The 16,778-nt window shown below is 46.7% G+C and overlaps 1 protein-coding gene and 1 pseudogene across 2 annotated transcripts; one reads left to right on the forward strand and one right to left on the reverse strand.

The window, feature by feature from the left end:
- Positions 1-9,934: 9,934 nt before the first annotated feature.
- LOC146342363 (ribonuclease pancreatic-like) lies at positions 9,935-10,372 on the forward strand. Its single transcript, XM_084807823.1, has one exon. It carries the CDS (start codon positions 9,935-9,937, stop codon positions 10,370-10,372), a length of 438 nt encoding a protein of 145 aa, XP_084663949.1.
- A 1,196-nt stretch (positions 10,373-11,568) lies between these two features.
- On the reverse strand, positions 11,569-12,389 carry LOC146342364 (ribonuclease pseudogene; annotated as a pseudogene). Its single transcript, XR_014784134.1, has one exon. The product of XR_014784134.1 is annotated as a ribonuclease pseudogene (transcript).
- Positions 12,390-16,778: the final 4,389 nt, after the last annotated feature.

Consider the following 16,778-nt stretch of genomic DNA (forward strand, 5'->3'; position numbering starts at 1 on the left):
GGCTGTACTTCGCCTAGAGAATGTTAGTTATTGGGCAGATTAGAAATGTACTCAATCAATCAATCAATCAATAAGGGGACTTGCCCGTTCATAAAACTGCTGCCATGATGAGCAGCCATGGCCGGTCACAAAACACTCATTTCCCAGAAGGCAAACTGGACAAGAACTCTGCCAAGAACCCAAGGTCAAAGCAGAGGTAGGGCCTGAGATGGTGCTGGAGGGCAACACTTCATTTTGCAGCATGCCAGCCTCCCAGTTTTAAAATGAAAATGTTTTTCATTTTAAAACATCTGAAAAAATTAAATAAAAATCAGAACGGATCAACAGCCTTGCGGGTGCCAAGAGTAGGGATGGCGGAGAATTTCTCCCCGAATCTTCGGGGGGCCGAGTGCCAATGCGTTCGGCCCCCCAAAATCGGCGGTGAAATTCTCCGCCACCCCCCCCGCCACCCCCCGGGATGGGACTTACTGTGGCCGAATGTCCCTCCCGGCGGCGGGTCCCGGTGGCGGTTTGTTGGCTTTTCGTTGGGGGTGAGGGCGGCAGCCGGTCTTCCGACCGGCTGCTGCCACCGCCATTACAAAGTAAAGTTAAAAAAAGAAAAAAACCATGATAGGCTACGTAACGATTAATGTAGCCTATCACAGCTAGATTTCAAAAGTCAGCCGTGATAGGCTACGTAAATCGTTACGTAGCCTATCACGGGTGACTTTGGGGGAAAAAAAAAACCGCGTGTGCAAATGGCGGCGCCCTATGGGCGCCGCCATTTGTGTTCCTTATTTGGTCCCGGTAGTCTACATAAAGATTTACGTAGACTACGACAAAAGTCTACGTAAATCGTAGTCTACGTAAATCTTTACGTAGACTACCAGAACCAAATAAGGAACGCAAATGGCGGCGCCTATAGGGCGCCACCATTTGCGTACGCGCTTTTTTTTTTCGAAGTCACCCGTGATAGGCTACGTAACTATTTACGTAGCCTATCATGGCTGACTTTGGAAATCTAGCTGTGATAGGCTACGTTAATCGTTACGTAACCTATCACGGGGGTTTTTTTCCCCACTTTTTCTTTCGCGGCTGGGGAGATGGGGTGCGTCTCCCCGGCCTGAATTTCGGGCGGGCGAGGCGGGGCGCCCCCCCCGGCCTGAATTTCAGCCAGGCAAGGCAGGGCGCCTCCCCCCCGGCATGAATTTCGGGGGGAGAAGCGAAGCGCCTCCCCCCACTGTGAAGCAAAGCTGCGAAAAGGTGAGTGACTTTCGTACATCCCTAGCCAAGAGAGGTGTCTGCGGGCACATGGTTTCCCAAATACACCCCTTTGGAGATGCCAGATTTAACACATCTGTCATCAGGTTTCTAGGGGCTCCAGCAAATGTAGCTTTCCTTCCGTTGCCTGCTGGGAAGTTCTGCTGCTTGGCATTTCTCCAAGGTTTCCCAGGAGCACTTTTGTAAAAGAAACCACCCTGCTGAACTGGGCTAGATCCACACTAGTGGTTTTTATTAGGGCTGTATGAAACTCCACTTACCTGCGTCCATGGGGGGTCTGTTCCTCCCCCCCGGAATCTTCCCTGACCGGCTCCGCTCCGCGGCAAGTCCGCGGAGCCGCCAGCCAGGGCCGCCGCCAGCCAGACTTCTGTCCACTACCAGGCTGCGGCCGCAAATGACATCCCGCATAGGGGACACCATTTGCGTCCCTGCTTTGCAGTGATAGGCTGCATAAATATTTACATAGCCTATCATGGCAAAGAGGGATGGAAATGGCATAGCAGACGCCATTTGCGTCCCCGCTTTAGCCGTGATAGGCTACGTAAATATTTACGTAGACTATCACAGCTAAAGCGGGGATGCAAATGGTATCCGCTACACAGGACGCCATTCGCGGCTGCAGACTGGACGGCAGACAGCAACGGCCAGATCCGGAGCCACCGGAGGCAGGTAGGAGCCGATCCGCCAAGACTTCGTGGGGTGGCGGGGGGGATTGCTCCATTCTGCCACGGACTCCGGGGGGCCAAATTCACTGGAATTCAGCCTCACTGTAGCCTGTGGCGGAATTTTCCGCTATCCCTAGTTTTTATCGTTACTGAAGTGTGCTGAGAACTGTTGGGGCACATGACACACCCCATATACCGCTTTCATAGCTTTATTTTCCACTTTTTATTCTGTATTATCCAAAATACCAGAGCAGGTGTCAATGTGTGCGCTACGAGGTATAAATGCAGAAGAGGGATATAGCGTTACCATGATGGGATCATATCAGTATGACACAAGGTGTACATCCAGCCCAGGTCTCATAATGCACCTATGGGTGCAGGACACCCAGGGAGACATATTGGCAGTAGAAGGCATTCGGACCTATTATTTGGGAGACAAGTCTATTGTTGTAAATTTGGATGGGTTGGTCTGGATGTTCTCATGGGAACCCTTCTACATCAGTGATGTTTGACTGTTAAGTTTTCTGTGAATGGGATTTCTATCAGTGTGAATTGCCTGAAGTATACCTGCCCAAAGCCTTGGGCTTGCTAATAATCTAGGCAAAATGCCCAATCCCTTCCTTCGTTAAACGAATTATCTTCAACAAAGGCTAAGGAAATAGACAGAAACTCTTTCTAGAAGGGGTACATATCTTTCCTCCTCCATCTTCTCCCTCCTCCCTTCCCTGGGCATTACTCATGAGGTGAAGAAACTGGCAGTTTTTCGAGAGAGACTAATAGAGAAACGGGGCAGGGGGTGAGTTGCTCTCTGCAAGAATTCTGTGACACTGATGGTTCCCCTGACAATCTTATGGAGAAGCAGCGTCTGTTGGAATGGTTTAATACTGTGAGCTTCCACTTATGCTCAGCTGATACGTGTGTGTCTAAATACACCATATACCATAAAAACAACATAGGCCCCTTGTGGCCTGATTCCAAACGATGGCTTATCAAGGGTCTAAAGCAGTGATGCATGAAAAAAAAATCCTTTATGAATTCTGACATCAGCCAACCAGATCCCACACCTCCCAGGCTAATGTGTAGATTGTAACTTAGAGCCTCTCTACATGAGGCTTTTATCCTGCAATCAACATCGGTTACTCAAGGAAGTCTGTGGATCCTTTACATGACATCGTCAAACTCTGGGGCCTCTCCCATGCTTTCTGACCTTTATCGTGGTATTTTTAATATCAGGGATAATGAGCTATTTAAATATTGCAAGTTGAATTTCTCTGTGAAAAGAGGAAGTTGTGCTATAATAGAGCTATACCACAGCACCATCTAGTGGCTGTATAATGAAACATATAGAACTTGCAAATAAAGGAACTCCTGTGGGGGGGTGAAAGTGCATATAAAGGGACAATCTATCCCACACAGAATCCAGAAGCAGAGACTCCTGTAAAATTGTGGGATAAAAAGCCTCTGTGTGGAGAAGCCCTTCATTATCCAACAGTTTGCACACTTCCTGAAATGTTCTAAAGCAATTCTGTGCACGCACACACACACACAAAACAACAACCCCACATATAAAAATACATTTTAAAATGCATATAACTACTCCGAGTAGTTATACTCTGAGTAGTTATACTCTGAGAGTAGTTACATTAAAAATGTATATAAAAATACAGATCTTGATGCAAATTTTGTGTTTGTTTTTGGTTCTTTCTTTCCTTCTTTCTTTTTTTAAAAAAATCACAGATCAGTATAGAAATGGGATGGAACAGTTTTAGAGGTGAACACATGAGAAAGTGACATGGACTAGAAATAGCCTGTTTCACTAATCCAGCTTTCCCCAACTTTCTTGCCCTCCAGATGTGGTCTACAAGTGTACCTGTGATCTAAATTCCTCACTCATTTTTTTTCCCTACTGTGGAATCAAGATACTCTTTGCAGCCTCTCCTGAGCACTTGCATAATAATATCTCCTGTTAGTTTCTGGCCCCCTCCCTCTCAAAGACTGGGATAAGCATACTTGGAACCCACATTATTTGCTCCAGCAGCAACTCCCATTGCACAGAAAGGGAAAACTGAGTCATGCAAGTGAATTTCAAGATCACGGGTGCAAAGCAGGAGAGGAGACCCACATAGTAACACTAAAGCACTCATTTGAACCCATATTTTTTTTTTCACTCCAGCAGCACAAAAGAGCAAACTGAGCCATGCAAGTAAAGTTTAAGATTATGGGAGCAAAGCGAAGATTTGGGGGGCTCTCACTCATATAACAGCACAAAAGCACTCCTTTGAACACCCAGTGCACACCAAAAACCAACATGGAAAAAATGGGGGGAAATTACTCCCTCCTTGCCTCTCTCTCTCCCTCTCCCTCTCTCTCGCTCTCTCTCATCAATGGATCAATTAAGTAAAAGAGACTGAGATGTTGTGTGTCCCCATTGCTGCTCACTCATCAGACCTGCTCTCCTGCATTCTGGCCTCAATGGGGAAGTGATAAAAGCCCCCACTAGTGTGGCCAATGATCAGGAATGATGGGAATTGTAATCCAACACTTCTGGAGGGCACCAAGCTGCCACAAAGCCGTGGCATGCATCTAGGTGAAGACAGCCTACTGGGCCATGATACTAGATGGTGCAATTTTATTTTCTCTCTCTTGCAGCCTTGCGCTGTGCCTTCAGTTGCCTCACCTCAACAGGAATGTCTTGCAAAAATAGATTTCCAGATTGTCCACCATTGCCCAGAATTGCTTGAGAGCACTGTGAGGAAACCAGTCAGTGGTCAAAGTACAAACGATTGTGGGATTTGGACATCATCATTTCTGAGAAGGCCATCGAGGGAGGGGGCAGAAAAATAACGCATTGAAGTATCTTGTGCAAATGCATGCAAACCCCCTATACACTGGCTCCATGGAGCAAAAATCGCCTTTCCTGAGGGGAGTGGATGTGATATCATGGGCAAAGACATCTTCAAATCCCTGCTCAGTTTAAAAGGCATTCTGTTAAATCAATAGGAATGTCAAATAATGCTCTTAGCAGACGGTGCTGTATTTCTATTGCAGGATCCTATAAGATCAGCTAGATTCCTAAAAAAAAAAAAAATGTGTAATTATAGTAGCATATCTGGATATAAAGTTCATCCAGAAAAATCAGAAATATTATCACTGCACATGGGGCAATAAGCAGAACTCAAACATATTACAGCATCAAAATCTAAAACAAGGCTGAATAAATATATGGGAATAATATTTTATAACGTGTGTAAGTTGGTGGAGGAGATGTACATGAGGCGTTCCACCAAGTTGGACAGGACATTAAGAATTGGGCAAAATTGCCTGTTTCATGGCTGGGGAGATGAAAGTTTTGCCTTGATTTGTATTTCTCATTCCAATGCCAATTAAGATTCCACAGAGGTGTTTCAATGGAATTCCATCAGAAATATATATATATATATATATATATGGAATTCTAAAAGAGCAAGGGTTAGATCATAAATACTGTAATAGGACAGTTACAAGAGCACCTTCAGCTCCTGTGTATTATTATCCTCCTGATGTATTATTACCAGGCAGCTATATTGGCAGCGTTGGTACCAGCAACGCAATCATTTAAGGTTATCCCACCTTGCTCTTGGGACCATGTAGGCGTGGCTATACCCTTAGGAGAGAGAATGTGGTATTCTCATCTGCAGAAAGGGAGAACAGAGTCATATATCATCAGAGATGCAATGCTCAAAATCGGGGGGGGGGGTGGCAGGGAGAGATATTCATTTAATTGAGGCATTTATATACCGCTGAATATAATAAAATCTCTCAGCAGTTCACATTATTAAAATACAATATTAAAAACACAATATTAAACCACAGCATTAAACCACAGCATTAAAAACACTCCCAACTACAGGAAAAATCAAGGAGCAGTAAAATGGAGCAGCATAATTAATTTACTTACAGCCCAGGGAAAGCCTGGGTGAACGAGTGTGTTTTCACTAGAGGCGTTTGAAAGTTGTCACGTTTTCTGCCTCCTGACCTACACGAGGAAGGATTTCCAAATGGTACCGCTACAGAGAAGGCCCGCTGTCTTGGTATTTCACAGTGACATTCCATTCATTTTAGGATGACCAGCCAGGCCTCCTCTGCTGATCTTAAAGGTCGCCTGGGTACGTATAAGGGAAGGCGATCTGCTAGGTATCCTGGTCCCAAGTTGTTTAGGCCTTTGTATGGCTATAACATAACCTTGTAGATGGCCCGGTTGCTAATAGGCAGCGAGTGCAGTTTTCTGGCTCCAGGAATTCCACCCCCCTTTGCTCCATGACTTAATAATTTTGGATTTGAGGTAGCAAGGAAACTGGAAGACTACTTCATGTGGTTTAGGAGTGGCTTGGAAAAATTCAAAGGTTATATTTCCCAGTAAGTTATTAATTTATTTTTTTCATATGACCAACTGATCGATAGAAACATGAATCTGAGACTTCCCTCCAGGACATAGTGACATTCTAAACAAAACAGGAAATGTATCCCAATCCAGAATTGAAGAGCGATAGACCAACTGGCGTGGGCTAACTGGTGATGACAAAACTGTCTGATAATATTATTTTATCTATGCGGGCTAAAAACATATATTAAAAACAATGGAGGAAAATACAATACTGTTGTGCTGTAATATCCAACAATACCAGCAGTAACCAGTAGCAAGTGAAACCGAACGTGTTTCGATTAAAAGCCTTCATCAGTGTCCGGTATGTAAAAATGGTCTAGTATATAAAAGGTCTATAGGAAGATAACAAGGCATATATATACAGGCACATTTTGCAGTCCAAGTTCCTCGCAATTATAAACGAGATACGGAATGGATAGGGAATGGATGAATCTGTCTATTCCAGTTTCTCTCAGTTCCTCATTTTTCTAGTCTTAAGTTCAGTTCATCTCAAAGTTTGGGGGGGGGTTAAGTTTGCATAGAAATCATATGCATTTTTGTGCACATTTCTCCTAATGCATCCAAAATACACTCTTTTTTTGCAAAGAATGTGCTTAATATAAGGCATCGTTAACATATTTTTTCCATAATATACACATTTTTGTACACACTTCTTTAGTGGAGAACTCTATTACAAAATTCGGAGAAGTGCGAATTTCAAAGGATAACCGAGTTTCAGTTCACAAAAACTGTAATCTGGATATGCTACTAAACTCACCTTCTTCTCTTTTTTTTAGGAATCAAGCTGATTTTACAGGGTTCTGCAATAGAAAATACAGCATGGTATCCATAGAACATTATTTTACATTCATATTGATTTCACATAATGCCTTTTAAACTGAGCAGGGATTTGAAGCTATCTTTACCCATTATATCACACCGACTCTCCTCAGGAAAGGTGAATTTTGCTCCATAGAGCAAGGTGTATAGGGGTTTGCATGCCTCCCCTTGATGCTGCCTCAAAAATGATGATGTTCACATCCCACAACTGTTTGTGCTTTAACCACTAACTGATTTCCCCACAACTCTCCCACAGAGTTCTGGGCAATGGTGGATAAATACCTTTGGAATCTACTTTTGCAACACAGCCCCATTGAGGTGAGGCAACTGAAGGCACAGCGCAAGGCTGCATTTTGCAGATGGGCTTTCGCAACCGCACCAGGATAACACAAGAGAGAAAGAATAAAATTGCACCCTATAGTCCATTGGCCCATGAAGTTGTCTTCATCCATATGCATGCCACTGCTTTGTGGCAGCTTGCTGCCCTCCAGATGTGTTGCACTACAACACCCATCATCCCTGATCATTGGCCATGCTAGCTGAAGTTTCATGACTGAGTGAGGATTTGAACCTGGGTCTCCCCAGTCCGAGCCCAATCTGGAGCTGAGCCTTCACCAACGTGGTGCATTCCTGATGTGTTAGACTACAGCTCCCATCATTCCTAGCCAGCATGGCCAATGATCCCATGCTGGCTAGGAATGATGAGTGTTGCAGTCCAACACATCTGGAGCACAGCTTGCTTTTTTTTTTAGGTTGCTCTAGCCCCCATAATATACCACATTGCCTCTTGAACTGCGTGTATGTATTTGTGGGAATCACCACTGTGCCAGTCAGTGCATACAACTGGTACTTAACATATGGAGCCACTGGTTGTACTAATTTAAGACATGTGTCTTCAGGTTTCTAGTTTTCTTCCCTCAGAATTCCTTGCAGGAACCCTCACATTCATGATAAAATTTTGCTTTAAGCAAAATTCAGTGACAACTCTACTTCAGAGCAGTGAAGACTCCCAAACGCCAGGGTTCTTCCTGCATACATTTGAACACATGCCTCTGTCGTCACCATTATTTGTTCCTTTGAAATCACCAGCCAGTTGTGCAATTTTCAGTTGAAGCCCACCTGTCCCGCTTTCTCCATTCTTCTGGACTCCATATTTGGCAAAATGTTAAATGTTCTTCCCCTTTTTCCTTGCTCCTGCCCTGACTGAGCTCTATAAAATAATCCAGAGAGCTGCTTGAGGGAGACGACTTGTCTCTGCAGACAGCGGTATCCATCCCTCAAGACAGCACTGAACTTGGGTAAGTTGGAGGAAGCCTCAGTCTCGGTTCTGTCCCTGTAGTTGCTGATCAACCCTTTGAGGAAACGATTAATTATCTACAAATAGGAAAGCACAGCCTTTGAGGAACTGGCACCTTCTCCTTTTTCTTCAGACGGCACAGCTGAAGGGAATTTGCCTCCCTCATATTTCCTCAGAACAATGCTAGTGTTGATCATCACGGGGCTGACCACATACCTAGGCATTTGGGGGAGAGGGGGCCTAAGTGTACAGTAGGGATGGGAGTGGCATCCGTGGCAGAACCGGAATGCAGGCAGCCTCATGTCTGTCCAGTTATTTCACCACCTTACTAAAATCAAGGGTAGTGTTTCCTACATTTAAAAATAAGGCCCCGGCGCTTATCGGTTATCCCAGTGCCTGTTCACTTGGCCAGAAAAATAGAAGGTGAGAGTGGGTGCGATTCTTAGTGAAAAATACCACTGGAAGTCTAAGAGCGAGAGATGTATTGTCATTTGGAAAAGCTGAAAGTCAAGGGGAGCACTGGGGAGGGGTCCACACCAGTGCCCCCCCCATGGTGATAGCCCTGTTGTTGCCAAACATTGCGCAACCAATGTCTGGCATCCATCTGCGTGTGTGTGTGTGTGTGTGTGTGTGTGTGTGTAGGGAGGGTGGGTGGGTGGGAGGGTGGGTATGTATCAATTCTCATAATTCCCACCGCAATCCATTGTGACCACAAAAATGGCAGGATGGGCATCGGAGTAGGCTTGCATCTCGATAGCTCAGCTTCATGGGGCTTAGCATGTTAAGGACCAGGTCTCACTCTCAGTGGGGCCCCTGACTCCACCATTTACATACTCCCACGTAAGCGAGTGGTTGTCATTCACTTCTATGGAGCACAGGAAAAGACTGCCTTTGGGAACACTGCCACTGAGACGTTTAAAAGCGGGCCCTTGTGGTGATGGATGGAACCCCTGGTGGTTTGAACCCCATTGATGCTCCCTGACCTCTCAGCAGATTGGGACCCCATGAGGACACGATTGGCCCCTGGGACTGAGGTCATGTACCACGGATTTCTCATAACCCTGAATAGTCCTGTCTAAGGAGTTCTTCTTTTTTAAAATGGGGAGCACAAAAAGAGTGGTATACTCCAGATTCCTACTGCTCGGTTCTGTGTAATGTATAGAAGAGCTCTCATTTTCATCCTTATTAACATTATTATTATTATTATGTCTCATTAACATTTCACTTCTTTTTCTTCCACCTCCTCCTCTTCCTCCCTCTCCTCCACTTCCTCGTCTTCCTCCTGCTCTCCCTGTTGCTGCTTCTCCTTCCTCCTCCTCTTTCTCCTCCTTCTCCTCTTCTTCCTCCCTCTCCTTGTCCTCCTCTTCCTCCTCTTCTTCTTCCTTCTCTTCCTGTTCCTCCCTCTCCTTCTCCTTCCTCCTCCTTCTACTGTTCCTCCTCCTCCTCCTCTGTAGATCCAAAAACCCAGCCATGATCATCTCCAGGGATTCCTCCTGGCTGCTGCTCCGTTTGGCCATCCTTCTCGGGGTTCTCCTGGTTCAGTCCAGTGAAGGAGCAACCTACCAGGATTTTGCAAACAAGCACATTGATTCTCCAAAAGCCAAAACGCCCAACTCAAACGCCTACTGCAACCTGATGATGAGGCGGAGGAACCTCAACCCGAGGCTTTGCAAACCCACCAACACCTTCATCAATAACAAGCCCAGCGACATCCAGAGAATCTGCCGCAGGGGAGGGACTCACTACCAGAGGAATCTCTTTGACAGCAAAAGGCGCTTCCGTGTGGTCATCTGCCGCAATAGGGGAAGATTTCCTAATTGCAATTATGTCGGCAGGAAGGAGACCAAGCGACTGCGTCTGGCCTGCGTCAACAAACTGCCTGTTCACTTAGAAGCACTTTTGCCATAGCTGGAAAAGGGCACAGCCCACCCTCCATTTACGTACTTTGAGGCATCTTAGCCTAAAAGCACTAGTGTTTTGGTGGGCTATGTTCTGTGCTTCGATCTGATACCTCTTTTGCGTTTCTACAACATCCCAATGCCCAGGTCAATTGACCAATGCTTGCTTTGACTTCCAACATAGCATCTGCCTCCTATTGGTACTACTAACTTTCTGATCTGTTGCTCAATGCTGCCCTCTAGTTTCACTGCAAAACAGAGCACATCTATCTATTCTCCCTAAACATAGCAGGCAATCCCACCTCTTCTCCTTCCCTAACCTTATGGAAGATAAGATGGAGGGAAAGGTGAATCCATGGGGCCGGTAGAGGCCGCTGCTTGCTTAAATGTACTTGCTGTCATCCTTGCAATAAATCTGATCCTTGCACATGCAAACAGTGAGAATGTGTCGTTGTGTCTGTGTAGTGCTAAACCTCTAAAACAAGAGGTACTGGGGCCCAGCTCTGCCTTGCAATTCTTCCCGCCCATAGAAAAGCTCCACCCCTTAATTTAAGACTGGCCGTAGGAAGCTCCGTAGTGTGGGCATTGCACTCTGCAGGTGCCCAGAAGATGCCTTCTAATCCTTTCTTGGGCAGTGGTTACATGCAGAAGGGAAAGGAACTGAGCATGACAACAGTTGTCTCTCAGCCCCTCCCCCCACCCACCTGCAATGTGCACATGATGACACTGAACTACATTGCAGGGTGGTTGTGAACTATACTGCCAGCCTCAGCCCCACCTCCAGTTCTTTGCCAACCCTCCAGTTGTCCAAGTGCCCAGTATACTACAGACCATTTAGTACATTACTGGTCTACAGCAGCCTTCCCACACCTGGTGTCCTCCAGATGTGTTGAACTGCAGCTCCCATCTTTCCCAGCCAGCACAGCCATTAGGAATGGTGGGAGCAGTCCAATACATCTGAGGGGCCCAGGTTGGGGCAGGCGTGAGGTCATATACAGAGAGGGGAAGCCAAGGAGAGACCTGTGTGTAGTGTGTGAAATGGCCCTTTGCCCTCCCGCTTTGCTTGCAACCATCCCCATAACATCCGGATCACCACTGCCCAGATGTTGAGCTGGATGTGCCAGCAATGCAACCCCAATGTGCCATGCTGCACCAGGGACACTGGGTGGAGACAGAGTACAAGGAAAGAATGCTAGAGGTGACTAGAACAAATGCATTTATTGCAGAGCGGAAACAAAAAAAGGAAGCAAGCTGCAAACTCATTTAGGTGGACACTTTCTGGAGTTTGAAACAACCAAAAAGCCATCCGTGTTGGCACTGATTTAGTACCAGAATTCTACTAGGCGCTGCACAGAACAAAGGGAAAGAGGAGACATCATAAACAGGGCACATTCTATCCCATACTGGAGGAAGCAGCTTGTGCTGAACACGGCATTGCGAGCATCTCTGGGAGAGGCTCGAGGAGAAACCAGCCAGGCAAAGCAGAATAATTTCATCAGCCCCATCCTTTCTGCCACATTTTGCCCCGGCTTAAATATGGGCAATGTAGTGGACCGGGAGGCCATTCTTGCAGGTGACCCGGATCTTCCTGATCTCGCTCTTCCCCGTGTAGCTGCAGGAGAGCCTTTTCTGGCCCTCCGCCAGGGTGCAGATGGTGATGGGGAAGAGGGTTCTGCTGTTCTGGTTTCCGTCCAGGCTCTTCCCTGTGGAATTGCAGATGGCGGCCAGCTGCTGTCTACTGCTGTGGATGAAAGTGTTGCCTTCCTGGCAGTTCAGGTGCCGGCGGTACATCATCAGGTTGCAGTAGGTGTGATCGTTCAGGTAGTCGGTCTTGGGGTTATCCTGGTGCCTTTTCAGAAAGTCTTTGAAAGAGGAGCCTTAGCCCCGTGGGAGCTCAGGGTCGTCGGGAGAGCTGCCTTCGCTCCGTGGGAGCAGGGAGGTGGCCGTGAGGAAGAGCAGGAGAAGAAGAGCCTGAGGCCAAAGGCATTTGGGGGACATGACTGGGCTCTCAGGTGCTGGGTGTGTCCCTGCCTGTAAAGGCAAGAAAGGAAACACATGCTCATGACCTGTGAAGCAATTCCCACTCTAGGCTTGCCGTAACGTAGGAAGCTGCCTTGTACCAAGCCACGCACCGCTCCCGCCCCACATGGTGATAGCTCTGATTTTTGCCAAACATTGCATAACCAATGAATTGCATAACCAATGACATACATACATACATACATACATACATACATTAGGGCTGTGCAGGGACCCCCCAATCCAACTTGGAAGCCGCTTCTCACAACCCTGAATAGTCCTGTCTAAGGAGTTTTTCTTTTTTAAAATGGGGGGCATAAAAAAAGAGTGGTATAGTCCAGATTTCTACTGCTCTGTTTTGTGTAATCTGTAGAAGAGCTCTCATTTTCATCCTTAGGAAAGAGTTTCATTAACATTTCACTTCTTTTTCTTCCTCCTCCTCCTCCTCTTCCTGTTCCTCTTCTTCCTCCCTCTCCCCCACTTCCTCCTCCTCTTCCTCTTCCTGTTCCTCCCTCTCCTTCTCCCTCCTCCTCCTCCCTCCTCCTCCTTCTCCCTCCTCCTCCTCCTCCTCCTCTTCCTCTGTAGATCCAAAGGCCCAGCCATGATCATCTCCAGGGATTCCTCCTGGCTGCTGCTCCGTTTGGCCATTCTTCTCGGGGTTCTCTCGGTTCAGTCCAGTGAAGGGGCAACCTACAAGGATTTTGCAAATGAGCACATTGATTTTCCAAAAACCAAAGCGCTCAACTCGAACACCTACTGCAACCTGATGACAACACAGAGGAACCTGAAACTGCAGCACTGCAAACCCACCAGCACCTTCATCAATAACAAGTCCAGGGACATGAAGCGAATCTGCCAGGGCAAAGGCACTCACTACCAGAAGGATCTATTTGACAGCAAAAAGAGCTTCAGTGTGGTCATCTGCAGCAGTAAGGGACAATTCCCTAAGTGTAATTCTATCGGCACAATGGAGAAAGTGATTGTGTCTGGCCTGCATCAACAAGCTGCCTGTTCTCTTCAAATGACTTTTGTGATAGCCGGAAAACCACACAGCCCGCCTTCCATTCACTGGGGCCATTGAAGTATATCTACTTTTAGGCATCTTGGCCTAAAAGTAATACTATTTTGGTGGGCTATGTTCTGTGTTTCAACATCTGGTGTCCTCCAGATGTATTGGACTGCACCTATCTTTCCCAGCCAGCACAGCCATTAGGAATGATGAGAGTTGCAGTCCAGTACATCTGAGGGGGCCCAGGTTTCTTTGTTTCTTTGTTTATTGCATTTCTATCCCGCCTTTTTTCCTCTTGCAAGGAACCCAAGGCGGCTTACATTATCCTCCTCCTCTTCCATTTTATCCTCACAACAACAGCCCTAAGAGGTAGGTTGGGCTGAGAGTCTGTGACTGGCCCAACGTCACCCAGTGAGTTTCCATGGCCAAGTGGGGCTAGAACCCAGTTCTCTCGGCTCCCAGTCCAACACTCTTGCCACTACACCACACTGGCTCACTACACCACAGACATGCATATCAGCTAAAAATAAAAATGGAACTGGGAGGGACTGTAAGGAGGAAATGGCTAACCACAGGAGGATTTGCATAAAAGGGGGAGGGAGTGGTAGTGGGCTAATCAAAGTATGAGATGTGAGACACAAAGCACTCATAGACTTTTGATGCTGCCTAAACTATTTGTTTATTTTTAGAGTATTTTTAAATTTTATGAATGACAGGGTAATACTGTAGGGCAACCAAGGTCCAGGCCGCCTCCCTCTCGAGCGCGCTCAGTGGACGATCTCGTAGCTTCATCCACTGCCGAAGCTGGTCTCGAGCATGTGCCCCTTGTTGGTGATGGTGAAGTACGTGGGCCCCCCAATGGGCAGAGTGCACCCCAGGAGCGGGTTGTAGGTGTACTTGTTGGCCAGCTTGGTCTCCCACTTGATGCTGTAGGTGACCATGCAGTGGGCCTCCTGCCTGAGGTAGGCGTCGACCATGAAGTCGTCGAGGCCAGCCTCATTGTCAATGGCAGTGTTGGTGCCAACCAGGGCGGGCTGGGGCCAAATCTTGATGAAGATCTGTGAGGGGTGGGGTAGGCTGAAAGCCATGGCGCTGGTGTGGCTGATGTCGAAGTGCTGGTGCTCCTTGACTTCTTGCTCCATATGGGCCTGGTGTAGCAGATGGCCGGATCGTTCCAGCACATCCTGGTTGGGGTAGGCTGGTCTACAGGGAGGTCATATTCAGGGAGGGGGACCAAGGAGAGACCCAGATGTAAATTTACAGTTGCGAAGAATTTAAGGGACTTTCTGCTGCTTGGTGTTTCTCCACAGTTTCCCAGTATCACTTTTGCAGAACATACCACCCTGAGGAGCTGTTTATAATGCACTTCTGGGTGAAGGACACTCAGAGGGAGATACTGGAATTAGAGGATGGTGGGACCTGTTCATTAGAAGACAAATCTATTGTAAGTTTGGGAAGATTTGTCCATACATCCTCATGGGTCCATATGTTCTAACCCAGTGATACTTCAAGATTTCTGTGAATGCGATTTCTATTAGTGTAGGAGTTTGATTTTAGCTGGGGTTTTATTTCACAGCTGAAGATTTATGAAGACACAGCTGAAGACCCTTGGTGTACTCAGGACAGGGCTGGCATCAGGAGTAGGCCTGGTCAGGCACCTGCTGAGGTCCCACAGCCAAGCAGGGGCCCACTTGCAAGAAGCCCCTCAACTTGTTCCTCCTCTTTGTCACTGAAACCTGCTCGTTTACCTGATTCTCACTCTGACCCAAACAATGATGATGGCAAGAAGGATGAGCAACAGATGCCGCTGCCAACAGACTCCTCAGGTCATGCAAGTGTCTAGTGGCAATGATGAAAAAGAGGAAAAGGAGCAACAGCAGCTGGAGACAATGGCAGTGATCAGATAGATTCATGGAGGGAGAGGGCCCATTCACAGCCATCCATAATTAAATCCCTCCCAAACCTTGAGCCAGCACAGGGGTCTGTGAATAGACTGGCAGGAGAGAGAGAGAGAGAAAGAGAGAGAGAGAGGAGACCCAGAGGGCTGAGTTGCTCTCTGCAGAAATCCTATAGTGCTGGTGGTTCCCATGGAAATATGCCCAGGCAGTAATATCTTTTGGAGGGGATAAATGCTCTGAGCCTCGGTGTGATGCTCCTGCCTGGGTTCCACCGTTTCCCCAGCCTCCTTCTCTGAAACTGAGTCACGAACCCCTCAGGAAATGCCTGCTTTCACTTTGGGGAGGCTGTACCCGCTGTCCCACAAGCTTTAGCTCTTTTACCCTCTCTGGGTTCCTCAGAGACTCAGTATGCTCAATTGGTTCTCCCAACCCACAACAGGAGAAGTAACCAGGAAACAGATACAACAATGGTAGCGTAAAATCAAACAACACGTGGGAATTTGGATTTTTGAAAACCAATAAAGATGTATTTAAAACATGAAAGTTATATGTTATTATTATTCATCAGTGCTTGTTCATAACGTCCCTACCTACTCTACCCTCCTAAAGTCCCACACACAAACCCCACTCCCTACATCTTGCTTCTTCAATCCTGAAACCCTATCTGATTCCTAACATCAGTTCACCCTTTATATAACCTCAGAACCCTCCACACACTCAGGCCCCTCCCACCTTTCACTCACTCTCTGGCATACTATTAATCCTATCTTACCTGGGTTAAATTTAACAATGCAAACACAAACGTTCATATCATAGGCATACGTTACACTCCGCTTGGTCTCAACCTGTATACATGTGCACATAGACTCTATATCACAAAAATGCCATAAGCCTCCAGTGACCAGATTCAAAGGAAAGGTTTACATCACAGGGGGATGTGGGGGTGGGGGGAATTGAACCCTCCCCCGCCTAGCCTGTACATACTCTATTACCCAGACACTTTTCTCCCAGCTCAACGCCAGTCCCCCAAGTGAGCTAAGATAGAGAAAAGTGCCTGACATAATGGAGTATGGGCAGTGAAAGAAGGGTTCCTTTACCTGAATGCTCCCTTCGTTGTAAAAATATAATAATAATCAGTCTCCACTATTCATTTTCTAAGTGAACAAGACAGGCCATTCCAAGCTCATGACAAGTTGAAGGCCACTGACTTAATTGACATTTCTTGGCCAGATTTCTAACTTACTATTTCCTCTCCTTAGTGCTGCCACAACATATGGGGGAACTGCTCCTTTACTAGGCAATCCCACCTATTGAGTGTTCAAAAGAAAACACTTAAGGACCCAAGAGGCATTGTTGCTATGCTATTACAAGGCTCTTAATTCCTTCTTTTACCTTAGGCCAAATTCCCTAAAACTCCACCCCTGCCAAATAAACCAACAACCAGGTCCAGTTCTTGTATACAGTAGTCTTCTGACACTAAAGCTGCTCTT

This window comes from Heloderma suspectum, chromosome 6, assembly GCF_057233095.1.
Source record: "Heloderma suspectum isolate Gila_16-S chromosome 6, 16-S_ref, whole genome shotgun sequence".
In the NCBI taxonomy this organism is placed as follows: Eukaryota; Metazoa; Chordata; class Lepidosauria; order Squamata; family Helodermatidae; genus Heloderma; species Heloderma suspectum.